This window comes from Erithacus rubecula, assembly GCF_903797595.1.
Source record: "Erithacus rubecula genome assembly, contig: SUPER_Z_unloc_2, whole genome shotgun sequence".
Lineage (NCBI taxonomy): Eukaryota > Metazoa > Chordata > Aves > Passeriformes > Muscicapidae > Erithacus > Erithacus rubecula.
Genome location: NW_027635860.1, coordinates 7005752 through 7033428, shown reverse-complemented (window position 1 = coordinate 7033428; position 27677 = coordinate 7005752). Strand labels below are relative to the sequence as shown.

At 35.5% G+C, this 27677-nt stretch overlaps 1 protein-coding gene across 10 annotated transcripts in view; it reads right to left on the bottom strand.

Moving 5' to 3' along the window:
* AGTPBP1 (ATP/GTP binding carboxypeptidase 1) overlaps positions 1 to 27677 on the bottom strand; it is a 63953-nt gene that overhangs the window by 15957 nt on the left and 20319 nt on the right. For 9 of the 10 annotated variants that reach the window (XM_079330936.1, XM_079330935.1, XM_079330937.1 and 6 more), the window contains exons 4-24: positions 24608 to 24738; positions 24033 to 24100; positions 23549 to 23612; positions 23036 to 23182; positions 22656 to 22787; positions 20734 to 20827; positions 19083 to 19120; positions 17348 to 17556; positions 16769 to 16946; positions 15282 to 15391; positions 14165 to 14281; positions 12864 to 13576; positions 9349 to 9432; positions 9007 to 9093; positions 8772 to 8920; positions 7292 to 7379; positions 6464 to 6608; positions 3633 to 3786; positions 2758 to 2938; positions 1255 to 1384; positions 765 to 896 (exon numbers count right to left, since the gene is read on the bottom strand). In XM_079330936.1, the coding sequence (XP_079187062.1) occupies positions 765 to 896; positions 1255 to 1384; positions 2758 to 2938; positions 3633 to 3786; positions 6464 to 6608; positions 7292 to 7379; positions 8772 to 8920; positions 9007 to 9093; positions 9349 to 9432; positions 12864 to 13576; positions 14165 to 14281; positions 15282 to 15391; positions 16769 to 16946; positions 17348 to 17556; positions 19083 to 19120; positions 20734 to 20827; positions 22656 to 22787; positions 23036 to 23182; positions 23549 to 23612; positions 24033 to 24100; positions 24608 to 24738 (3151 nt within the window). The remainder of the gene's footprint in view (positions 1 to 764; positions 897 to 1254; positions 1385 to 2757; positions 2939 to 3632; positions 3787 to 6463; positions 6609 to 7291; positions 7380 to 8771; positions 8921 to 9006; positions 9094 to 9348; positions 9433 to 12863; positions 13577 to 14164; positions 14282 to 15281; positions 15392 to 16768; positions 16947 to 17347; positions 17557 to 19082; positions 19121 to 20733; positions 20828 to 22655; positions 22788 to 23035; positions 23183 to 23548; positions 23613 to 24032; positions 24101 to 24607; positions 24739 to 27677) is intronic. The other variant, XM_079330934.1, reaches the window with a different exon arrangement.

The following is a 27677-nucleotide window of genomic DNA, read 5'->3' as shown; positions in this document are numbered from 1 at the left end:
TCTTTTGTGAGGGAGATTTAAAGAGGAAAAAAAAAATCAGAAAGCATCTGTACTCATTTATGCTCAAGGATGCATAACAAGTGTTTTAACATGCAATTCACATGCTTTTGAAGCTTAACTCTGAATCTTTTCAAAAAAACATGGGGCCTGGATGCCTACAGATTTGCAGTTCCCATGAGGCAGCAGTGGAGGGAGACACACAGAAGAAACAGGTAACTACAAGAAAAAAGTAATTCTCTAAATTTTTGACATTTTTGAAAGCTTGTACAATGCAGAAGATTTGGTCTTGCAAGTTTATTATATATACCTAATTAGGGGCACATGCCTTAACTACACATCTTTATGTAAAAGAATAAATAAAAAGGAATCTTGCCATATACAAAATAAGTATCTTTCAGAACAATTCAGATTCTTTTTTGTCTTGTTCTTAGAATACCGCTTGCCATACTTCAATGACTTGGTTTTAATCTGGTAATTATAAATGCACAGAAGCATATTTTCCATCTATTTTCTATGAAAACAACATTGAACACACAAAAAATACTAGTGTAAAGAAACAAACATCAAAAAGCACTATGTATGTTTAAAGCTCAAAGTACACTTCATGAAGTGTACTTTGAAGTGCACTCACAAACTAAAAAGAGATTATTTTAAATAAGTCTGCTTATGCTATAGTCATTATTTGTGTATGACAGGATGAGGATACTATTTGACAAGTATGCTCCAAACCCATGCCAAATAAAAGGTGCAAATATCAAACTTACCCTGTAACCAGGGTCTTCTGTCAGGCCACAAGAGGCAGCATTAACACTTGTATGCCACATTGTCTCTTTGATGCTGCAGCCATACATAAATACATTCTTTTTACGAGAATGACCATGATAATCACAGTAGACCTATAATAAACCATTTGGCAAAATAAACCCAAGGCATATGGAATTAGAATTTCATGAAAGTAATAGAAAGACAGGTTTTTTATTTCAACTGTTGAATATTCCAAAGAATTAAGCAACACAATCCCTTATACAATTACTCGTGTGTTAAGACAAAAAGTGTGTGATTCATCTAAGGAAGGTTAACCTTCTAGCCTAGTAATGTAACAGATTTACATCTACAGGTTTACAGAAGACCAGTTCTCCAAGTCAAATTTAAGTGTGACATGGTTTACAAGACCATATCAAAATGTTTAATTTATGGACTAGCTACATACACAAAGTTAAAAAGATGCAGAATCGCTTACACACACATACTTACCAAAGGCAAACGATTTATAGCAGCCAGATATTGCAGCAACCCTTTAGCATGGTAAATAGTGGGATGCAGGTCTGGATTTGGATTTTGCCACTGTCTGTTTAAATCTTCTCCACTTAAAGAGCAACGGTGGCTATTGTGGGGGGGTGGAAAAACGCATGATGTAGTCTGTATTATCATACTTTTATATAAGCCTCCCCCCCACCTCAAGTTTTCCTTATCACAACTGTTTCTTTGGAAGGAGTCTGGCAAAAAACAAACTTGAATTTTCTAACATGCCAAATAATATAAGTGTTTGGGGTGTTTTAACCTATGCTACAGAAAAACTAAAAATAAATTAGAAGCAGCCTCCTATGTGAGCTTTAATAATCCTTATTTGCTGCTGAAACTGAAGGCTTGCAATTCTATCTAAAATCTAATTCAAAATCAGTAATTTCAAATGTATTGTATCTTTACAATTTTGGTGTCTTCTGTAATTTAAAGATTAATGTCAACTAGAAATCTAATACTTGAAATGTGAAGTTGTTAGGAGACAAGGAGCTGTGAGAAAAACAAGGACAAAAAACCCAAACAACCCAGCAAACAAAAAGATCTTCTCTGTATTCAGTCAGCTATCAGCAAGAACTTTTAAACTTGCAGGATTTCATGATCATGCTGTCATCTTCATTTGCCTAGTACATTTGCCTTTAGACTGTGTCTCCTGGGACAGCTTTCTTAATTGTCCCTGTATCCTGCATTATTTAACTACACATGTTCTAATATGCACATTATTTTACATATACAAAGACAAGGTTCTACTGAAATCTGTAAGTAGTTTTAATTTTATTATGTTGCTCACAACACCTTTTAAAATTGTACCTATAACAGATGAAGAGAAACTGTAGATTCACAACAGCAATATTTCATATGAATTCCCTGCAACCGAGTAAATGCAGACTGCTCAATGTTTACTCATAGCAGTTTCAAACAATTCTGGAATATCCCTTACATTTATTAAGAAAAGTATAGCAATTAAAGTAACTACTATTAATAATCAATCAAACCAGGATACTCTGACTCGTTCTCTTGCACACCTATTAACTTCCCACCTTAAAAAAAAAAATTAAAAAAATTTTAAAAGGCTTTCTCAAATAAAAGGCACTTTTTTTTTTTTTTTTTGTTTTTATGTAGACCATAAATTCACAGCTTTTCCTAAATGCAGGAAAACACTCTTACACAAATCCAAGACAAACAATTAAAGTGTCATGTCAAATCACATAGGAATGATTATCATCCATGAACAACTGAAAATATTTTTGTAAAACTGAAATTTGTGAAGGAATGTAATTGCCTTTTAAGAAGCCAAAAATCCTAGCAATATTGCAAGTGTCTGTTGCCTTTTATCACATTAAGTATTGCATTTGTATCTTTGCAGGATTAGTTTAGATTATTCATTTTTAAATATTGATGCAAAGAATTAGAGTAGGTAGAATTAGGTTAAATGTTTTTGAGTAAATATATGCTTACTTTCCATTGATGACACCATCTGGATTGAGCATGGGAATAATTTTGAAAATATAAGATTCCCGTAAACATTGTGCATTTGGACTATTGCTCATAAGGTATTCCAGTGTTCCCTTCATAACCCAGCTTGCATTAGTCTCTCCAGGATGTACACGAGCAGACAGGAATATATAAGGACGATTCCCTAAAAGAAATACCCACAGAAATTGCCAAACATGATTGGAAAAAGAGCCAATAGCCAGCTGCATTTATTACAATGCAAAACCATTTTAAAGTCGAGTATTACTGAGTATAGGTACTATTGATAGAGCTTGTCACAGTATTTTTAAAAGGACTGCTAATTATAGAAGTAACACAATGAAGCTTTAAATTTGATCAGACAACTACACAACTAAGTTGAGCTGACAGTTATGACTTTCACTACGTTTTTCCTAATAGCCAAGAAAAATACTGAGGTGGACAAACAAATCGGGAAATGGCAAAAAGCTTCAAAACACAGTAGCTAGATGTTAGCTTTATGAAAGATCATTTTGACAAGCAAATAACCTCAGTGTTTTAAGAAAAAAGTTACTTGTGAAGTATTCTTTTCCAAGAAATCCTGTCTGCAAAGTGCAATGTACAAAGCAGCAAAAATTTTAAAATACCTGAATATATACTCTTACATTTTAAGATATAAACATCTTTGTTTGACTACCACAAGTAAGTATTATTATATACAAAGCAAATCCTGACTACTGATAACTCTTAGTTTCACAAAATTCATTAACCTTATTTTACATTGCTATTTTTACACTGCAGAGTGGTTAAGACTAATTTTTTTCTACAAATATCTGGTCTTACATTATTTTCAGTTGATGAGAAAGAAGAGTTATACTTACTGAACTGACAGATATGTTCATAGTAACTGGACTCTGGCATAGCTGTAATAGTGACTAATGGACAGCTGTTGCCAGCCAGGGTCTCACAGAGAACATCTTGCCGAAAATATATCTGTTGAGGGTTGTGCATAGATTCCAGCTTCTTAAGATGCATCTTCATCCCAAAAATAATGAAAAATACTTCAAATGTTTGCAGTAATATATGATAGCATATTTCAAGGGTACTATTTAAGAGATCTTTCTTTTAGATGTTCTAAACTATGTTTAAGTTTCCAGGATAATTTTCATCATGAAATACCATTCTCTACATCTCTGACTGATTGAATACATCTCTTTACAGAGTCTGGTTTTCCAACTGCTTTGAGAAAGAAGAAGGAAAAGAGAGTAAATTATTGTACACAGATGGTACTATAAGGGTACATGGAAGCTAAGAATCTCTGCTTCATTAAGGTTATCTAATCAGGGACCTTTTCACTGCAAAAAATAGTAGTAAGTAAAGGAAGAATCAACAGACAGGAACAGAGACCTGAGATGTAATGGAAACCATAGCAAAGACCAAAGCCACCAGTCTCTCACTGAACAGGCCATTTAGAATCAACAAAGATTGGAGAGAGTCACCTGATAAACAAGAGGAACAGGATAATTCTGGCCATTCAAGAGAGGGGTGTGGTACCATACAAAACTCAAGCACCTGATTCCTACAGTGTGCCCCTTAGCCATCTCTCTGCACAGCCTTACTCTAGTCTGGGCATCCAAGTGCTGTGTGGACTAGTGCAACTAAAAGGACAGGTGTAAGTCAACAGGGTCAACAACTGGAAGGCACAAGGGTCTCAGCATCAATAGCTGGACAAGCCAGTCTCTTGGGAGCATCTCTGTGGGTACCACAGGCTGGGTCCCAAGTCCCAGCTATTGTTGGAATCAAAGCAGACTCCAGCAGGTGGAGTTGAGGGCATTGTAGGCACTCTTGTGTCAGTGGTGTCAGCAAAGAAGCAAGGGCATGTCCCACTGCCAGTGACCACAGTGGGTAAAGATGCTGGTGTCCAACCACTGAGACAAGGACACTGTCTCTGTCTGGTGGCACAATAAGGGTTGAGTTTCTCAGTGACAACACCTGAAGCATGGACATATGTTACAAGACCATATGCCTGATAACAGCTGCTAGGGATGGGGGCAAACATATGTATCTTCCCCGCAACTGGTGCGTGTGGGGGCACACATGAAACCTGCTAGTAAACTTCAGGTGACCTACCCAGTGAGTATGGGCCCCAGGCCAAGGGAGGGTATGTAGTGGGCAGACAGTCCATGCTGGCACATGGGCAGAGCCATAAGTGCAGAGTGCCTCTGAAATGAGTGTGCAAATGCACACATCTGTTTGCTAGCGAGTATCAGGCTGGACTAGACTGCAAACTGGAGGTCTGCAAAGCAGGTAAAAGAGACGTGGGATGGTCCATGCCAGTGGTCCACAAACGTGCTTGTGATTCTAGAGAATAGGCTGGCTTGTACTTTCACTAGTGAACAGCAATCCATACTAACAGCAGAGGAGGATGGGGTGTCTGTAACTGTTACCAAAGCCACAGCAGTGTTACACAGGGGTCTGGCTTGCCTGTGTCAGTCCATGTAGCCAGCCCTGCCTGGGGGGAGTGGGCATTCACAAATGCATATGCATATGTGTGCCTAAGTCTCTTCCTCTCCCTGGGATACATTCTCAGACTTGCTAGTGAATATATAAGCAAACAGGAAAGCAGCAGCCATGTCCATCAGCCTGGGACAGAGACCCCCAGGTCCCTTGTCTGGCCTCTAGCAGCTGGGCAGGAAGAACTCCAGGACCAGGAGCCTCTGGAAGCAGCGGTTGCTTATAACATCTCTTAACAGGTACTTCTTTCAAAAGCCAGCATAGTTTAGTGAAAAGCTGCATTTAAAGCTGATGCACACCGGCCACTGAATCCTCTGCTTTGCCTTGATTGCTGTGGCAGAGGCAAACAAGAGACATTCTAACCAAATTAATTTTGCTTAGTGTTAAAAGTTTCAGAAGGCTTCTTTAGATAATTCATAAACCTAAAAAGATCTCAATTATCATAGTTACAGCAGATCTAGTTATCAAAAAGTATATGCAGAACAGCAGGATACAAGCCATTTAACTCAAACAGAAACAACTACATCAAATTAGCACTGCTTTCAGACAATTATCACAGAATCACAGAATGCATAAGTTGAAAAGGACAAGAGTGGGCCATCTGGTCCGACCTCCCTGTTTCAAGCAAGGCCATCTTGTAGCACATTGCAGAGGATTGTGTTCAGACAATGCCTGAACTCCCCAAGGATGGAGATTCTCCAGCCTCTCCATTCAATCAGTCCCTGTGCTCAGTCACCTGCACAGTAAAGAAGTTCCTCCTCAAGTTCAGGTGGAACTTTCTGTGCATCAGTCTGTGCCCACTGTCACTTGTCCCAATTCTTGGTACCACGAAGCAGAGCCTGGATCCATCCTCTTGACATTCCCCCTTCAGATACTTCCAGACATTGATGAGGTATGCCCTCAGTCATCCATATGAGTCTTTCCTCATATGACAGATGCTCCAATCACATAATCAATTATCTTTATGATACACAGGAAACCCATTTAGCCTGTAAGTATCAATTTTATTTTTCCCAGGACTGTTCATTAGAAGAACCTACACATTTTGTCAATCTAAACACTAATATTATGAAAATTCTCCCTTGCGAGGAGCATTCTGAACTTCAAAAAAGGAAACAAAATTAATTCAGTCATGAATGCTATATATTATACCTATATTATAAATATTCATCTATGTAACAGATTATAAGCTTCTCACCTTTAAAGTTGTGTATGTATATGGATAATGGTAAGCAAAGTAGCACACATCATCCTTATGTCGGAAAGTCACTGTGAATGTAATTGTGTAATAGGATTTTCCTTTCTGGCCCCCAGCAGCAATTGAACTTCTTGAAAAGTGATTCCTAAATAAAAAAATGAAGGTAATACACATTCTAGACTATTTTTTTAATACTATTGATTATTTCTGAAAACACATTCCAAGAGTCAAAAGGATTTTTAGTGACTGTATTTCTCTTTGATGCACATACAGATTAAACACAGGTTCCCACCTGCTTTAAAGATGGTTTGTTCTAACAATGATACACATATTCATTCACATTGATAAAAGGTGAGCAAACAAAAACAGGCAAGAAAATAAAACTTATAAAAAATAAGCAAACATCTACCAACCAAGAAGGATTATATATCAATGTGCTGCCCCATCTCATCCTGTGTTTTAGAACTCCACTAAAATAAATCCACCCAGATCACAGAAGGGTCATCACAGGGATCATAAGGTCAGTATTACTGGAAGCTGCTAATAGGATTTCAAGTAAGCATGCATATATAAGCTCCCTTAAAAGCTTCCCAGAAACAGTGTCCATTTTCTAAGAAAAGTATCAAATACAAACAGCTTAAATATTAGTAGTATGCTTACAAATTGAGACACTGTATATTTCTATCACACATATTATTCTTTGCAGCAATTCCATAGTAACCCCTCTTCACAACAAATACAGAAACAAGTACTTCTTCTCAAAAATGGTATCTCATGCTAATCTTCAGTGCAAGATTTGCTGTACGTTTGGTTTGTGTGTGTACTTACTTGTAGTAACAAATATCTGTCCCAACACGAGTCCAACATGGTCGAGAATGCAGTGCTTCCTGAACAGAATACATGAGGGGCTGCATACCTGAAAGAAGAAATGAATCTCACTTTAGTGCTTACCATTAAACAGAAACATATTAGCAGTAATGCATCATATCAACACTTACATAAAAGTCTACAAATTACCTCTACTTATTTACTCACTATTGGAGTGCATTTTCATGAATGTCTACGTATTGTACTGTGTGCTTTTTAAACCAGGTGATAAAAGATTGCTGATTTTCAGAAAATAACAACTAAAGAGACAATTAATACCTAGGGTTTAAATGAAAGTTGAGGTTTGCATGAATGGTAGACTACAAGCAGTCTTCAGCTCCACTCCATTCAACTCACACTGCAAATTGATACTATCATCTATCAATGTAACCAACTGAAAAAATGATGCTTCAGGACAATTTTTTTAACAAGTAACTCTTTAAAGTCTATTTCTTTTATATAGTATGCTTAAGTTGAATACCTAATATGAAGTTAGAGGAGAAAATAATACATACTAATTGAAAATAATTCATTCATAGATAATTAGCCAACCACACTAACCGATTCGGTCAGTGTATTGAAAACATCAAAAGAAAGTACAAAGTAAGTATGCACAGTATAGGAAAAAAAAAAATCCAAGCTGATTGATGAAGACTAGTAAGTAACTTAAAAGCATCCTATTACTGGTCAAACTACCTGGCATTCTGTGACTTTATCACTGTGGATGAAAGTATATGACAAAGGAGAATACAATATTATTCAGTTACAAGAGTTTGAAGCTGGAGGTAGGAGGAGAAATTTATTCCTTCCTAAAGGAGAAATTTCAGAATATACAGCAGAAAAAAAACCAGCTTTAAGTTGAGTGACACACACACTACATACACACTCCTGGACAAAAGGAAGAAAGGTATTTTCACTCAGCCATTTGTAAGCTTTTGAATGAGGCACACACTGCAAACATTACTTACTAGAGACAGCAATGGTTACTTATGAACCTCAGCATTTCAAAGTAGACTGATTTTTCCTTACCATCAGTAAGACAAAACTATTTTGGAATGTCTCCACTTACATTCACATCTGCCCCTATGCAGAAATGGATTAATGATGACAACTGTCATTCTTCTTGATCTATGTGAATCAACAGGTTTTGCTATTGTTCTCCCCTGCCCAATGGTCCTAAGACAATTGTAGTTGCAGTTACCAGTAAACTTCTGCTTTGGCCTCACAAGGAAAGTTCATTTTAAAAACTGACCACCCTTAGTTTAAGATGCATTTCTTATTTTCAACTACAGCTGTCAAAATATTTCCTAGCAATACTAATAAAATAATGAATTTTAAGTGAATACCTCTAATCCTGTGGAGGAGGAAAGGAAATAGCTAAGTTGACTAATATAGGTACCTTTTACATATTTCTTCTCAAAGTATGGGAAACATATCTTACCGTAGTTGAACTGACTGTTTGACTTTTCACAGTTGATGATGTTAAACCGGTAACCAACGCCAGTTTTCATTCCACTGACTTCAAAGTAAAACCACTGATGATAATGATTGCTATTTATATCTGAGTTCAGAATTAGATCATACTCATTTCTGAAAATTAACAAAAGCATATTAATGATCATAAGAAGCAGAAATAAAAGGCCTAAACCATGAAAAGTAGACTTAAAATATCTTACTTTCTGATCTGAATAACTTTGCGCAGGTTTCCAGATTCAAATTTGGAATTAAACTTCAAAACATCTGCCTCCTCTGGTACAGAACAACTATGAGCAGAAAAAGGGACCAAAATGAATAAAACAAACTCAGCTAAACCAAATAGCTTTCTTTTAGTCCTCACTTGGCAATTCAGAAATTATATTGATCCTTCCTCCAAATACAGCCTGAATAGTAAAAACAATGTTATGTCAGATGAAACTTTATATGAAATCTGCTACAAATATTATGAGACATATCACAGAGAAACTAGAACTGGCTTAGAGTATTACTTGAAAATTGTATACAGAAAGGTAAAAACTTACCTCAAATTATCAAGGTCATACACAACTCTATCTATAATGTCATTTTGATAAATCAGCCTTTCAATATCTTGGGAGATTTTTGTCCTAAAAAAGAAAAAGCAGAGTTCTCATTTAAATTGTTATTTACCATTTCCAATCACAAAAGACGAATTGCCTCATACAGGAAAACTAACAATGTTGACATGAAGACAGGGGTACAGCTCAGACAGACCTCAGTTCCACCCCCACTTATGTGCACAAACTCAAGGTGTACTTAAGTTTAAACACCTGCATTCACAGCTAACTGAATCCAGTATTTGCATTTGAGTTTTCATGCACACAACTCACTGGGTTTTATCTGAAGGAAAAAAAAATGCAGTTTTATGCTTTATAATAGAAGCAGAAATTACTCAAACATTACTTATGTTAATGCTTTAATCCATGACAACACTTGATAACATTAGTAACTTACATGAATCCTACCATAAGCAAAATAAAAGAGTTTTAGAGAGTAGGTCGTACAGTGAGTGTGTTAGTGAACTAGCTTTTCACCTCTGGAGATCTACGTTCATTTATGACTACGTAACAAATAAGAAAGAATTTGGTGATGTCAGCCAAATGTCAGGTGTGTGCTTATCCAGATCATAAAACCATTGCACAACTGGCAGTATCTAGGTCCTGGCTTGCAAAAGTAAGAATGTGTTGGAGTTCAAGTATGAAATATAGTGGCAGAGCTGTGTGGAAAAGCTTGCACAGCACCTGCAATAAGAAGAAAAGGAGGCAGATTAACAATGAAGAATACAGAAACAGAATGCTAATGTATATTCAAGGCTGGAAATTCTCAATTAAAATAAATACTGTTAACAAAAGAGAAACAGAAGGCAAGTGCCCAACGATAGCACATTTTATTAAATTGATATTAACTGAAAAAGAAGTCACAAGTTCAAGGTACTGACAACATTGTGACAAGGCTGACTCGCCACAATCCATCTGAATAGGTTCAGCTGAAAACAGAATTATAGATTTTTGACCCTACACTTGATCTTAGATAACTCATTCCATCTTGGCATGCCTCAGCTCTAAAATGCCATAACACTTCCTAATATCACAGGAGTGTTGCCAAGACAAAATCCATCAATAAAAATCCATAAGAAGTATTTTATAAATAATAATGGCATATAAATACCATCATAATAACTACTATAGATCAAAACAAAGAAGAAATAGTACTCAAGACACTCAAAAGAAGGAAAAGTAGTAGTAGATATTTTTATGTTCCAAAAAATGAAGATAAGTTATTTAAAGAAAATTAAAGGAATAAAGTATAGAACCAACACTGTTGATGAAAGCTCTGTGCTTAGAGATTACTCTTTTGTGGATCCTGATGATTAGAAAACACTAAAGTGTACTGAAAAAATCCCCAACCCAACCAAATTTTTAAGGAACAGAAGAAAGTAGAAATTTAATCCCAAATTTATAGGGTATTCTACTATATCATAATTTTCTTCCTGAAAAGATACAGCAGTATAAAATGCTTCAGCTATTATCAATTTCATTTATCCAAACAATAACACATTGCAAGATATTTGGTGATAATTACATGCTACTAAATTTAAAAAAGAAAGAAAAAGCACTTCAAAGCACAAATTCAGTAACATTTAATCTACTGGCACACTGCAAGACTAAAAAAAAAAAAAAATCTCAAACCCTACATTGTTCTAATTAAAGTAAGGAGAATATCCATGAAGTCACACCTTAGACACTACACAATATTTTCTCAAATTACATGGATGGATTAAAGCAACCATTTATTTTCTAAATAAGACTTACCCAATGAGCAGTAACTAAGTGCTTACACTACAGACAACATAAATCACACTGAATGTCAGGAGTTTGCACACAGTTTTGTAAAACACTTTAAAAGCTTTTCCATGTTCCCTACCAAACTAGTTTTTACAATCCGCTATAAATTATGAAATTATAAAAAGATTACACCTTTTTTTAATGAGTTCCAGAAGTTTGTTATGTTGCAGAAGACTGAGTCATTTGTAGAAAACCAAATTCTTAAAACAATGTTCCTTAAAAATGTGATGCAGGATTTTTGATTCAAGTTTAGCCACATTACCTGGTATTTCATTCTATTTCACACAAGACCTCAGAAAGTTACTTTCAACAAAAAAACACAACAAAAATAAAACATTTTCAAGTTTAAATATACCCTAAAATTATCTTCATGGTCTAGAAATCAGCCTTATGTATAATTGTATGAGGTTTATTTTCCCAGTTCTTTATATCCAACAATGAGCCCTGGAATGATAAACTGCATCTGACTTCACTCAATTTTATTCAGGAAAATTCAGAATTATTAATTATTATAAAAACATACATAAGGATTTGCAGGATTTACTTAAATGCAGTTCTTAGGTAATTCCTGACTCAATACTACCTCCCTTCTAAATCAGATTAATCTATCTAATAAATAGCCTGTTAGGGAAGATTCTCCTTCAGCACTGAACAATACATTCAATATGTCATTAGTGTTTCATCACCTGTCATTTCACTACAAAGATCACTTTCCATGACTTGCATGAAACAGCTGAAAGAATTTCATTCAACCACCTAAAGACACTTAATCTCTTAATCATTTTAATACCTAAATATAAGCACAAAGAAACTCATTAAGCTGGTTATAGTTATGAGTATAAAGGTGAAGGCATTCAATCTGATAATTAGGTAAGTGGCAAGGTCTCATAACTACTACTACATGTTCTCCTAGTCTACTCACATGTCTTTACAGTAACTCACTATGTGTATTAGCCAGGTCTTCATACCACTTCTGCAAATTATTCTGAAGAATCTCATCACTCTTCATCATCTTCTATTATCTCTCAGTGAAGAGATACAAGGGTGTGGTGATGCGTTTTTGTTGCATATCACTCTGCAGGACCTAACACAACTTGCATCCCCTGCATTTGTTACCTCCAAACTCATTTATACTGTGAACACTAAAGTCAAAAACTTTAGTGTATTAATTTTTTAACTCTTCTGACTATATTTGCCTGAAAGACAGATTTTTAGTCCAGCAGAGAAAAGAGGTGAAGCATCTTTTAACTATTAACTGTCCTATCTTTGCTAAGACCTGAAAGGCGGATTCAGGTGAGAATGCTTTTGTTTGGATGATGGTGGGGGTCTGTAGGTTGTTTTTTTATTTTGCAAACTACAAAATTTACCTGGGAAGTGGTGGGAGGACAGTAAGGAAGAATATAAAATGAACTTTGTACCTAGGAATTGAACTCCAGAATTAGCAATTACATAATCAGACTGTGTTCTTCTTTATGAATCTGCACTATTCACCTACCTTCAAACTACTTTTCACAGGAAGCCGTTTTAGATGCCAAAGTAAACAGTGCAATGCTGCTTGTTAGTCACAGCATAGATAGGTGGGACCTCTGGAGACCATCAGGTTAATCTCATCCTAAACACTGTTTCTCAAAGGAATGAAATCAACAACAAAAAAAAAGGATATGGTAACTCACCTCTGCACCCCATATGGCCTTTCCAGAATAGGTTCCTTAAATGGGGGTGGAATATGGCCAAAATAATCTGGATAGGCCACTTCTGAGTAACCTGGAATAGACTTTGTGTTCTTCACTATTTCAAGATAAAGATCACAGTCATGAACTGGTGATACATCAGAAACTTGAAGCATGACATGTTCTCCCGATGAACTAGATCTGGAATCCCCCTCCTCCTCTGAATCCACTCCAGTGCAGCAGAGTTTTCCCAGCTGGACAGATGGTCCTTCAAAGAGACTACCTCCAGAGGGTGAAACATGATCACAGGATTTACTACAAGCAAGCGTGGTAGGGCTAGCTTTGCTTTCCTTCTTTACTACACACCCTGTACCAAAATATTGATCACTTTTTGCACTGTTTTGGAGACTGATTCTGTCCAAGCCTTTCACAATTTCTTGGCTTAGACACTGGCTTGATGGAAGCATGTTTTTTTGATCATTTTGCTGATGTAAACTACTGTCTTTCATGGTATCTTTCTTTGGCAGACCCAGAAACACTGGCCTTCTATTGTATCCCTCTGTCAATAAAGGACTGCACACCTTTAAAGCAACTCCTTTTGCTGACGGATTTGCTCCAGCAGAGTTCTCTACACTGGCTGTCGGAACAAAAATAGGTCCACCCATATTTGCATCAGGTCCAAAAGGCTTTGGTTCCTTGGAAACTAAGTCCAATTCCTTAAAAAACAAAGGTGAAAAAATAATTTTAAAAATTATTAATACAAAAAAGTAAACAGTTCCCAAGTTTAATGTATATTAGAAACATTTCTCTTTCCTTGTTTTAAATGCAATTTAAATGCAGCTGTTATAAAGCATCAGAGTAATGAAGTTTCATCTTTTGCAAGACCTTTAAGCAATAACAAGGAATTAATTAATAACAAAGTAAAAAGTCTATGTTATTGCCCATGATATTTTAACTACCTATTTTAAGTAGGTGGACAGCATTTAAGAAGATGCCTAATACAATGAAGCACTCTCAGAAATTTCACATCCTTCTTCGGTATTTTACTTTCTGCTGAATGCAGTACTCAGACATCAGAAAACAGTATTCTTTACATCTACCCACAGTACCCCCTTCTCCATAAGACTGAAGCAACCATAACAGCTAACTAAATAAACTAGGATAAAGTACTCCCGTATGTAGGCCCAGATCTGCAGACCCATGATTCTTGTCTACAGGAATTATCCATCAAAAAAAGAACACAGAAGTATATTCCAGAGTCAACCTGACATGGCCAAAAATGTCATGGGAATCACAGACTTTACCTGAAAGTTTTCTGAAAGTTCTGGGAAAAACTGCTCATACATTTTCAGTTCTTCCATGGATCTTCCCAATTCCTGTCTAGGTTTCAGTTTATTAATATCAGTCTCAATATCATCATTCTGAAAGATGACCAGAACAAATTAATCTTACATCCAAAATTATACATCCAAAAATACAATATTAATCTGAACCATTTGCCTTTACTCCTGACACATCATCTTTTTATCTAAAAGATAAAACAATATTTCAAAACTAGCAGAACTGCAGCTTTCACCACAAAGATTTAGACTGTTTAGCATTATCAGTACACCTAAGCCTCCATTTCAACAACAATATTACAAACATCTCAATTTTCTTGCTTTCATCCAAATGTATTATACACAGATATGAACTTTTACATTAAATCTGTGCATCTTCCCAGTACTGCAACTTGGAATCTGAAGGCTTCATATGATTGCAGTGACAATGCAACACTGCTTCCATTGAAGATATCCCCTCCATCAGGGCTCATGAGATCCTTGATTAAAATATTTCTTTCCAGTTCACAAACAATTCTATTAACTCCTAAATACATGTAACATAAAAATATAAAATTAGGTAGTTCTGACCGAATATCCATCCATCCGCCTGGCAGCAGGAGAACAGAATACTTCCTCTAAGTGGTAGAACAGTGAGAGGTATGATATCTACCTCTACAGCTGGCTGAACTTCAGCTACATTGCTGAAACACTAATCTAGTCAATCCCAGTCCAGAATGCTGGAAAAGGTTAGAGCAGCTCCTACATATGGACCAGTTTATGTGAGAAAAGCAGGCTGAGAGAAGCACAAGTTGGGAAGAGAACACTGCTAAAGGAGCCCGTGGTTCTCTTTCACTGCACTTCAGATACATCAAGTGTGAAGGAAACAAATTTTGATAAAAATCCTGAAGCAAGCTGAACAATAATTGTTGATAATTTCAAGGAGCATCCACCTTCTCTAAGTCTCTGAAGCTTTTTTAATTTTAGAAATTGCCCTGAAAAATTCTGAAACTGCTTCCAACACTTAAAATGCCAGATTCAAGCAACTTAAATAAAAAATTGCTATACCTGACTTTTACCTATTAATTTTATCTCTACCAACCTTAAAATGTTGGTCCTTGTCATCATCTAATTCAGTTTCAGTTTCAGCTTCTGTTTCGGTTTCTATTTCAGCATCATCGTTATCATCACTTTCATCTACTACATCATCCACTACAACACAAAAAGGTCTCTAAGTCAGATAATACATTTAATTAAATTATACATGCTTGAATAAGATTTTCTATGTTCTGGGTTTATTTTTTTTTTCCACTTACTCCTTGAAAAAAAATGTGGAAGCCAACCAGTAAACAGGTGCTGGGGGTGTTTTGTTAAGTTCTCTCACACTGTTTTCCATGCAGGAAACTTGCTGATTGTCACTAAAATGCTCATTCAGATTTTCTAGTGTACTCAGAACAACTACATGTACTGCTTTTACAATAGTGACTATACAAGATTATACTTCTAATAAATCCAGACCTCTACCCACTCCCCAGCATTCCACATGTCTTAAAGCACTATGTATCCTATTTCCTTAGGTTTTTCACTTCTTTTTATAACAGATAACAAATCTATTAAAAACATTGTACCACTAGTTCACTTAACCAGGACATTATACAGTACCAATCTACTGTATTAAGCAGAGATTTAATTTCTGTGGGTTTTGAAACACACTTCTAAATTAATTTCCTACTTTGAAGACAAAACTTAAACAATGTTTGAACTACTGGGGTCTGACTCATATGAACCTCAGAAGGATAGTCTATTTCTTTCAGACTATGATCACATTTCATTTCAGAAGATATCATGAATAAAAGATACTCATAAGCTGACTTTGACCCTTCATTTTAGAGTAACTTTCTGACAGCAACTTCATTAGCTGCTTACCAGGTCTGAAGCTGCTTCACCTTATCAGAATATGTATTAATTATCTGAAAATAGTGAAAGGTGTTCACAATGGGATGAATTGATCTTCTACAAAGAACCATATGAATGTTTTACAGTACAGTGTTTTCTAAGAGGCCGCAACACTGCAAGAAAGCAGCTCTACTTTCTCATCATGTAAATGATGGAACAACCACAATAACATAAAAAAGCCAGTGCTTCAAATGGCACACATTGATCTAAATTCATCGCATCCTAACTTCTCAAAGTAACAGAAAGAAAGGAAAGGATACATACTCCTGCAAGACAAGATGTACACTACAACACGTTTCACACAGGAGAATATATACTCTGCATGAGTTGGAAGGAGAGACCATTTACATTTGAATACAGCCTATTCTTTACACTTCAGAGTTTGATGAACATCACCTTTTAGTCCTTGTTTCCCTTTTATTTTATAATCACTTGTGTCTGGACAAAATTTCAATCACTTTAAACTTAGCATTAGAAATTGGTGCTCCACACCAACAGTCACAGATGCTTTGCTTGTTGAGAAGTGTCTCAGAGTCCTTTTAGCACACAACATAAATAAGTGCAATTGATTCCACCTTCCATAAAGCAAAATTAGACATTACTGAAAGACAAGGTACTATAAAATCATCATACCATCAGGAGGCAAACTGTACAGCTGAGCCACAGGACCACTGGCAGGAATAACTGGGAGTTGGAAATGGAAAGCACTCTTAATAGTTGGTAAAGGAAGACGATTTTTGGGAAAACATTTTCTCATTATTAGGCTGGATGTATTGACGAGAGGATCAAGAGTTCTTACTGCAAGGCACTCCTGTTAACAGGAAAATAAAGAAAATTATTTCTCAAATAAACTGCATTTATATACTATTTACAAAAAAAATTGGTTCACATCTTCTTTGAAGGACAGAAAAACTTCTACAAACTCAAATTCATCTTTTTTAAAAATCCAAACTTAAAATTAGGAAGGCATTTTCACCTCTTCTTCTTTAAAACTAAGTTCAACTGCTCCTCCCAGAGATAGCCACAGTAAAATAACAGCAAATACAAATTTAATCCTATACTCTTTCAATGTTTCAGTGTGGTACAGAATATAATCCTTACTTCCATAGTCAGGAAAGACCATGAATGTAATAAAAAAAATAAGACAAACTTGAGGCCATAGCCAAAGAGGCAAAAATAACAAGCTTAAAAACCCTATCAGGATAAACTTACCTGTGAAGTGTTGTAAAGAATTTTCATCCCATTGGCATCAAGAAACGCTTTTCTTCCCAGTTTGATGTTTGTAACACTTTTAATGCACTGCAACACTCCTTTACGTATCAGCATGTATCTGTGTCGACCATCGTGATGGTGCCAATCAACATAAAGTGTTAAAAGCACCTGCACATATCCTCTGTCTACTGCTCTCCTGGCATTTGTTTCTTTGCAAAAAAAGTTAGGAAAGAAAATTAAAATAGCCCAGTGATTTCAAAATTACTTTCAAATTTCACTTGCAATGTTTAAAGTATTCTTTTTATGCAAGTGACTGAATTGTTTCAGTTTTAGTAGTATTTTAATCACCCTTAGCAGAGTTTTACATCAACCTAAACAGAAATGACGGAATAACTGAGACCAGTAACCTAAACTTCATTCTTAGAACAATTAATGTAATTTTCATGGTTTACTAGAAGAACAGCATGCATTACACTTAAAGGCAATTGTCAGATGCTGTCACCCAGTAAATGATAAAGCAAAAGTATTTCTACAAAGTACATCTATTACTATCCACACACACCGTCTACATTCAAGATTTGAAACACACTTTCTTTTTTCACTTGCAATCCACACAATTTTAGAACCATTACTCAAATTTCATAAGCTGGAAATACTTCTACCCTAAATACTGGGTAATCAGAACGACAGCAGGAATATCATAGTAGATTAATGTCATTACAAAAATATTTAATTATATAAAGAGTATGAAATCACAAGTTAAAACCACTAAGGAGAAGACAACCCTAAATAAATGAACGAGACCTCTGGTTTTAAAGACACACTTTCTGAATACTCCATTTTCCTCCCCAATATTGAAGTTTAACTGCCAATTTACAGAATAGCATATGGACAACAATTTTGAAATATTTTGTTCCCTAAACTTCCCAAAGAGAAATTGCAAAATTCATAAATAGACAAACCTGTAAGACCAAGGTATCACACTGAATAAACACAAATAAACTCAGCACCCTCTGATAGGCAGAACAGAAATTTTCCACTATTTGTGTTGAAATGGTTTTCTGCAAATCTCATCACATCTCAATTCGTATTCAACTCTACTAAAACTACTACGAATGCTGTCACTTTAGCACAACTCTTTGGAGAAGCTGAATTTTTAATTCCTTGCTAGTTACAATGCTGGTTCAAAATCTGCCAAGATGACACTTGTAAGGATCAATTGCTGCTGGCTGAGACAGTCCATGTCTGGAAACACACCATTGGTTTTGTTACCTTTAATTCCACTTCATGAGCATCACTGACAGATTTGTCAGCAGGACCCAAATCCTAATTACTCAGGAAGGTACTGAAGAATACCTATTTTCCCTACCCATCCAACAGGTATTTTCAGATCCATGTGTAAAAAAGAGGCACAGGAGTTAAGCTATAGACATCTATTACTGAATGGTTGAGGTGCGTGAATGGCAAAAGTTATTTGTCCACCTTGGATCCAGATCAGTCCTGCAGAAGCAGTGCAGCCCCTCTGCTGCCTAACTGATGAAACAGTAACCAAGTATTAAACATACATGCATATACAACATAAATAAAGCACCAGAAACTGCATATGAGACTTATTTCTAGGTTTTCTAGCCTTATTTTTGTTTTGGCCACCGATTTAATTAGTTTTACTGTGTCAATATACACACACACACCCATTATAACTCAAGTAGACATTTTCTTGTAGTCAAACACTTACTTGATTTTAGCAATGCAGCAAGTGTGTCTAAAGCAACCCTGTCAACATAACAAGAAAAGTCAAAACAGCAACCAACCAGTAAGCTTCATCTACAATACTGTAAAACTATACAAAATATTTACTGCTTACAGTCTTATAAAGAGTCTAACTTCATGTTTTCCTGGTTGCACTGTAGCACAGACTTCACTTTTATATTTTACTTTACCAGAAGATCACATATCTTTGCTATATCTGAAGTCTGCTGACAGAACTTAAAAATACCAATGCAATGTCTATACAAACTTCCAGCTTTTGCAAAATCACTGTGACAATGTAATGTTTATGACCAAAACTCACTGGCTGTGATACTCTGAAATTTGTGTCTTTGTTAGCAGCAGAACAAGTACTTCCACAAAGTAAATTTTTAGAAAACTATATGTCAATACTGGCAGTATATGAATATACTGAGAAGGAATGACCATCAGTCTGTACTACAACACATGATGGTCAGCATAAGATTTTTCTTGTACCCAAAGGTCTTCTCTCAATTCAACTGCGCAACTACAAAACATATATACTTATTTTTCTCCTCTTTCTGAAGACAGACTTGGTGTATCTGATCTTAGACCATAAAAATGGATATCATGATTAGTCACATCATAGAATGGTATATTCATACCTGGAATTTTAGCTTAAAGGAACAGGAAGTGCTTTTTGAACACTACTCCTGTCACCACAAATACCAGATTTTGATCACACAATGCTATTTCTTTTGTAATGAAGTTAGAATATGCACAATATGAGATTAATACTTTGTTAATCAGATTATTTTAGTTTTCCACTGGTATATAATATACTTTCTTGAAGTCCATATTTTCATTATATAAAGTATTATCTTCAGTTTCATCCATTTAGCCACTTTTTAACCCTACATTCACCCAAAAAAACTAACCCAAATCAAAAAAACCTCAACAAACAAAAAAATCCCAAAACCTACAGCCACCATCAGAGTGAGAATCTAAAGTCACCACTCCAGCCTACATAGTGGATTTCAATTTTTTTAACACACAACAGCCCGTTAGACAGAAGCTAGGGCTTACTCTTCTGTGTTTCATGCTCTTGCTCTGAACACCTATTTGCTTTGCAGAAAAATGGAAAGAAAATTCTATTACCAAATAAAAGGCACAGTGACACACTAAAAGCACAAAGCAGATCACAGAATATGCTGAATTGGAAGAGGCACACAAGGATCATCAGGTCCAGCTCCTGGCTCTGCACAGCACCACCCCCAAGAGTCACACCCTGTGCCTGAGAGCACTGTATGAATGCTCTTGAACTCAGTCAGGCTTGGTGTTATAGAAACAAACTGAAAAATAATGGCATTGTCTTGATCTGCTTGTTATGATTTGGGGTTAACCACTGTACAGTTGTTATTTCCATGCAGGAATATAGGAAATTAAAAAAAAAAAAAAAAAAAAAAAATTCCCAGACTAGACATTCAAATATTTCGTGTTACTTTACTGGGGAAAATTAAAATCTTTCATACTTGTGGTACTCCTTCCTATCTCCCTTCCCTTTAAATGTTAAATGCATTTGATTTCTCCAATATTGCTTTAAATTGAAAAAACATACAAGGTTTTACCATATAGTATATTAAAGAAATCTTACTTACTTCATAAGGCTAGTGTTCTTTTTACTAAAAGGACCAATGATCTTAAACAGCAGTTCTACTACTCCATTCTTTCCCAGAGATACTGCATTTACAGCTGGAAGTTAAAAGCAATCCATTTTAATATAATGTAGACAAAAGAAAAATATCAATATACTCAAATTCACACAAGCTAGTTTTGAAGTACAAAGAATTCCAGACATTTTTGTCCCTTAAGACCTACAGTGACAAGCAGACACTGCTCTGCCCATAATTAGCATGATGATCCTGATAGAACTTGTAAAAGAAGAAAACTTAATTATTACTTTTAAATAAAACCACATACTACTTCCAATACAGGCTTCTGCTTTCTTTTTTACAAAGATACAACACAAAAGGAATTTTCTTTAGAAAAATTCACACTTTATTGAAACAGTATGTTTTCTAAAATTTCAGTTTCTATGACTTGTTGCTACCCTTCAATATTTGGACAAACAGGTATATTCACCACGATTTGAAATCCAAGAGTCTATTACAAAATTTTAAAATGCTAATATAGTATAGTTTTCCTGAACTACAATTTATGAATATGTATTCTCAGGACACAAAAAAAAAAAAAAAAAAAAAAAAAAAAAAAAAAAAAAAAAAAAAAAAAAGTAATCTATTTGAAAGGAGGCAAATTAAAACAAATTATGCAAAGACCGATGTTAGAGAAATATTTGCTTAAAGAGTATATTTGAAATCCAACAGCCAACCAAAAATACAAACTGCTGACACAGGCAAGAAATTCCATTCCTGACTGAATTTAGCAATATATTCTCCTAACAAACTAGGAAGAGACAACCAAGAATTTACTTCAACATAATAAATGTTATTATCACTGCAGAATTTAGCATGCGAACCCATGTGGCAATTTCATCATCATTAGGAGCAACATCACACCAGAATCTAAGTGAAGTTAGGACTTATTCTCATAGTAACTGCACACAAACTTGAAGAAGTACTACTCATCAGAATATTACAAACTACTATTTATTTTCATAAAGAGTGAGGAACACAGAAAAATAGAACTGATCTAAGAAGTCAAATTAGAGACTCAGTCTCATTTTCAGGATGAAGTGTTTTCACATAAGCAGTGTAACTAATGTAACTATCTCTATCAGACTTCTCATTTTAGAAGCATTTTACTTCATTGTCATGCAGCTCAACAGAAATAAAGCTTCCATGTTTTGAAAACACTAGGACTTTATTCATTATAGCTGCTTATGTGAATGACCTGAAAACATAATCTTACAGATTACCAAATCAGTTCTCTGGGGGAAACACATGGCCATGTTTTCAATTTCTAGCACTTAAATAAGAAGATTAACAACCATTTCAAGGTCAAATTAAATAAATTAAGAGCATCTAACTGACACTAGAGATATAGAAAGAACCACATTGTTTACATCAACTTCCTACTGCCTGCCCAAAGAACTAGGCTCTTGTGGAAGATTATTAGTCCCATAGTGAAGAGTGGAGCTCTTGAACAAAAGCTAAGAAAAAGGCTGAATTAAGAAATAATTACATTAAATTGATTTTTTTTCTGTGTTAACCAAGTTTTAAATTGGTAATAAAAAAACAAAAAAGCATGAGAAATAAAAAACATGAGAATGAATAATAAAGAGAAGAATTATTTAAGTTTTAGTTAGCATATCTGGTTTAGAGCTTTAAATATCAGCTATTATGCAAATTAGATGGCTCAAAATTCCATGCATCCAATAGCACTGATCAAAAATTAATTTTTCTAGAATTTAAGCATTTTGAGAACATATAGAGAAAATTCTCAGGAAAAGAGTAGTTTAAATAACTGACACTAAACAAGCACTCTGAGCTAATATTTTAACCTTATCTAGATATAAAGCTTTATCCACATAGGAAAGAAAATAATTTTCTGCAGTACTTACAGTTGGTTGAATAAACTCTTAATACTTGAAGACATGGCAATACTAGCCTCTGGTTCTGTAAATTATGCTTCACTAAATTCAACGATGTGTTTAGGACACCACTTATTCTTGCTTTCACGCCAATCTTCTTGTCTGACATCAAAGAAACACAAGACTAATCACATTAACTTTGAAATTGGTAAAAAAATAGAAGTTAAATGTCTGAATTCTTCGACTGATGTGAACTCTGCTTGTCGACTTTTCATTATTCTCTCCTCTCCTCTAATTAACTCCCTTTTTTTCTTCTCTACCAATTCTGAGTATGTGGATGTTTACACAATAACAGAAAAAAAATTCTAAGTTTCAACTATAAAACTGTAATTATTAAGCCATAATATCACCTTTTTGACCAATTTTTGCAAGAAGAGTATGAAGAAGAACCATTAGCTCTTCATTTGGTGGAGAGTCTTTGCTGGCAGTCAAAAGCAGCTGTAACAAGATCTGTGTCCCTCCTTTGGTGACTACGACACTTGCTCTCCGACCACCACCTAAAAATTATAAATTAGCTGATACATCTACAGCCAAAGAACAATTAAACATCTAAGATACAGTTATCAAGAAGTCAGTCTTTAAAACAGCAGTATTTTCTTTATACGTGACTGCACTATGCATGAACATGACCGACTTATACTTACTGCAACATAAACTATTGTGTAGGATGATTAAAAAGGTAACTTCAGTCTTTGTTTTAATTCTGCACATGCTTCAGCAAACAATAACACACAAAAACCAAAACAAATGATCATTTACGAAAAACCCAACAACAATAAAAAGTAACTAGTGAAAACAAACAAAAAATATCTGAAAAAGAAAGCATAAGTATAATCATATATTATTCCTTAATGAAAACTTACCAACAGAGACTACCTCAATGAGAATATTCAATATATTTATAATAGTTTGAAGATCTCTTGTATTCTGCAATAAAAAAGAGAGATCTGCATTTAATATAGCAGTCTAACACAATGGTTTGGATACTTAAAGCTAGGAGGCCACCGCAAAATCAAGTAGAACCTCGGATGTGCCATGTAGCAACCATCCCACTATGCAGCCCAAATTAACCACAAAACCAATTAAAACACATTTTGTAGTATGGGATATCCATTAGAACTGATAGGTGACAAGAAATTCCTTGAATATTTAGATATAAGGGAGAGAAATTCACAAGTAGGTTACTTTAAGATAGTATCGATTCACAACAGAAGAACACAAGTTTTGAAGACTCCATAGGATAACAATATAGTTCATAACACAAATATATTAATATATATATACATTTCATAATGATAAAATGCAAATGCTATTAACCTATAATCACAAAAATTAAAAAGATTTTACCTCTAGGGTTGACAGGATAACATCTATTCCAGTAGAGCCCTTAGACGTAATCTCTCTTCTGGTTTTTTCTGTCAGAGAAAAAGAAGAATACTGGCTTACAGAAAAAAATATGTTATCATCTACAGATTGACAAGAAAATTTACACTGAAAATTATAACAATTACTTAAGAATGCATATATGTATATAGAGCTAAGTAAAAGACTTAAGCAATTTTAAAACTAATTTTTGTTTTTAATTGTTCAAAAACCTTGTGATGGCCCAGAAAAAAGTAAAGAAAAATATCAGTAAGAAAGCTGCCTTCCAGATACTTCTACTTTCATTTATATACACAGACAGACATATATACATATGAAGTGAATTATTACTTAAATTACAGCTATTTGACAACACAAAATGGACTCAGCACTACCAATACTATACTAGATACATTAAACATGGTCTTAAACAGATGTTTTTAACAATCAGTGACAAAAGCAGATCAATAACCAAGTTTGCTAAACAGAACCACACAAAAAAACACAAAAAGCAAGGGTCAAAAGGGAAACTACTAAAACCACATAGCTTAGATAATTACCTTGACTCTGGACCATATGAAGGATCTTTGAGGTAACATATCTGGCATTGTCTGATTCTCCTGATAGAGAGCCCACATTGATCTTCTCCAGCTGTGACAGCAGGGATAAAGTCCGAGAATTGGCAGGAACACTACAAAAAAGATATGATTTTTCCATCTAAATCAGAGAAAAAAATCTCCTAACAACAGAAACTCGATGCTAGAGTAATGGCTGTAGCTAATTCACTTCCATATTCTTATCTGGGTTGGAGAACAGTCTTAATTCTCAATTCTGGCAAATTAACAGATTTTGCAAAGCCTACACTGCAGCAGACTAATTGATGCAATAGCATTTCCAAGGATAATCAGGTTGAACAAGGAAATCAGTTGCAGCAAATAAGTGCAGCTATAGGTATAAATGTCATTCATCTATGCCATCTAGAGTGACTTATCTTTAATAATTTCTGTTAAGTGACAGGATACCGTATCAAACCTGCTATTCAAGGAAAAACTGGCTACAAACAGTCCAAAAGAGTGTGTGTCTTATGGGATGGCATTTCAGAAAAGGAAGAAAAGAATGTCATTCGTGAAGTGAGCAAACTAGCACACACCCGCTGAAGAAAAAAACTTATGAAGGCTTCCAGAATTATCATTCAAGTTTGGATTCATTTTGAATCCAAGGGTATTTTGGCCTGCTGTCAAGGGTTTATGCTGGTTGTAGGCGAGGCACCCTCCAAAGCCACTCACTCTCTCACTGCCCTCTGCAGCCAGACAGAGGAGAAAAATTTTAACAAATGCTTCATGGGTTGAGATAAGGACTTGGAGAGATCACTCACTAAATAGATTCAGGGGCAAAACAGGCTCAACCTAGAGATATGAAGTGAATTCGTTACTGACAAAATCAGAGTTGGATAATGAGAAGTAAAATAACCCCTTAAAAACAGCTTCCTGCCACCCTTCCCTCCTTCCAGCTCTGCCTCCTACCCCAGCAGTGCAGGGAGACAGGGAATGGGGGTTATGGTCAGTTCATCACCTGAGGCTTCTCCTGCTGCTCAGGGAGAGGAGTCATTCCCCAGCTGCACCATGGGGTCCCTCCCACGGGAGACAGTTCTCCATCAATTTCTCCAATGTGAGTCCATCTCATGAGCAAAGCTCTCAGTGACTGCTGCAATGTGAGTCCATCCTACAGGCAGCAGTCCTCCCAAAACTTCTATAGCCTGGGTCCCTCTTTTACAGGATACAAATCCTGCAAGGACAGGCTCCTCCAGCATGGGGCCTCTCTTGGGCTCACAGACTCCTTTGTGCATCCACCTGTTCCAGTGGGGGCTGTTTGGGCTGCAGGTGATCTCAGTATCCCCATGGACCTCCGTGGCTGCAGGGGCACAGCTGCCTCACCCTGGGCTGTCTGCGCCAGGGGCTGCAGGGGAATCTCAGCTCCAGTGCCTGGAGCACCTTCTGCCCCTTCTCCATTGACCTTGGTGCCTACAGAATTGTTCCTCTCACATGTTCTCACCTGCCCTTCTCTGGCCACAATTACATCTGCACAGTCGCCTTTTCTTCTCTCATCTCATGTCTGTTATCAGAGGAGCCTTGTCACCATTTCTGACCAGCCCAGCCTCGGCCAGTGGCGTGTTCATCTTTGGAGCCACCAGAGACTGGCTCTGCCAGCTGGGAGATTTCCAGCAGCTTCTCACAGAAACCACCCCTGCAGCCACCACCCGCTATCAAAACCAGCAAACCCAATACTCCTGCCAACAAAACATTGCCTTGAAAATGTATTTTAGTGTAAGACACCACTTCAAACATTTGTATAGACAAATAGATTACAAAGAAATAATTGCTCTAAGTGTTTATTCTAAACAGAGTCTGTATAGAAACTGTTTTATTTGTCCTATGCTTTTAGATCATAAAAATTACTCAGAATAGTTTTGAGATTCATATTCCTACATGTCCGTAATTTTTAAACATAGTTAATATTTTAACTGTAGTCATCAATTAACTACAGGAAACTATGACTTCTATGCATTGACTACCTTGACTTTTCATTCATAACATTAGAGTCCTACAACAATTTATTTTATACACACACTGCTGTATCTACAATAAAACTAAAGTCTGCAATAGTATCTTTATGAGTACAGTCAGTTTTGTTTAAAACAATGAGGAATTACTACTCCTTGATTTATATTTTACACCTGTGTAAAGGGTTCACGCTTAACCCTACTAAAATGTTAAAATCAGGGGAAAAGTTAGCTGAGGACAAAAGTTATATTGCCAAGAAAGCAAATTGATGTAAGAGCTGCACAGGAAACTGATCCACTACTCTCACTTTTCCACACTGACACCTAAATGAGAAGTGTAGCCAAAAATCAATTTCAGATTACAGATGATACTTACAAGCTGATAATAACAGGAATAAGAAATTGTTATATTAATTATAGCTCTTAAATACAACTAATTTTATTTTGTGAAGAAAGCCTATCACCTTCTCAGGTATTTACTAGAGTTTGATTTAATTTTTTAAAAATTTAATTATTTTTAAAAAAAAATTAATTATTAAAATTTAATTTTAAAAAATCACTTTTAATCTAAATTAAATCTGTCTTGGATGCTGAAACATTAATTTCCTTGTGCAAGTAAAGCATAATCACTCCAATCCTCTCTCATCATCTATTACCAGGCTGAATAGCATAAAGCCATTATTGTTTGTATAATCTTTGTTTCACTTATTTCTGCTTCTCCATTTACCCACTGAACTTGAAATGCTCTAAAATTGGCCCAGTATTGTAAAGAAATCCACAAGCTCTCTTGATCCAGTACACAAACTGACCAACAGCTCCACAACCAGAAAGAGTCCAGCCAGCCCAGATATAAGCTGATGTGTAAGCAAACCACTGCTTCAACTCATGCATGTGCATATCACTTCCACTGTGGTATACCATTGGTCCCACAATGAAATTGATGCAGTTGAAGCTGAAAATAGCCCAAGAAAGCAAAGCTGATGCTCAGGAGGAATAAGACTGAGACTATGACTAATAGCAGTAGCAGTAGTATAATAGCAATAATAATAACAGCAAGAACAATAATTTTT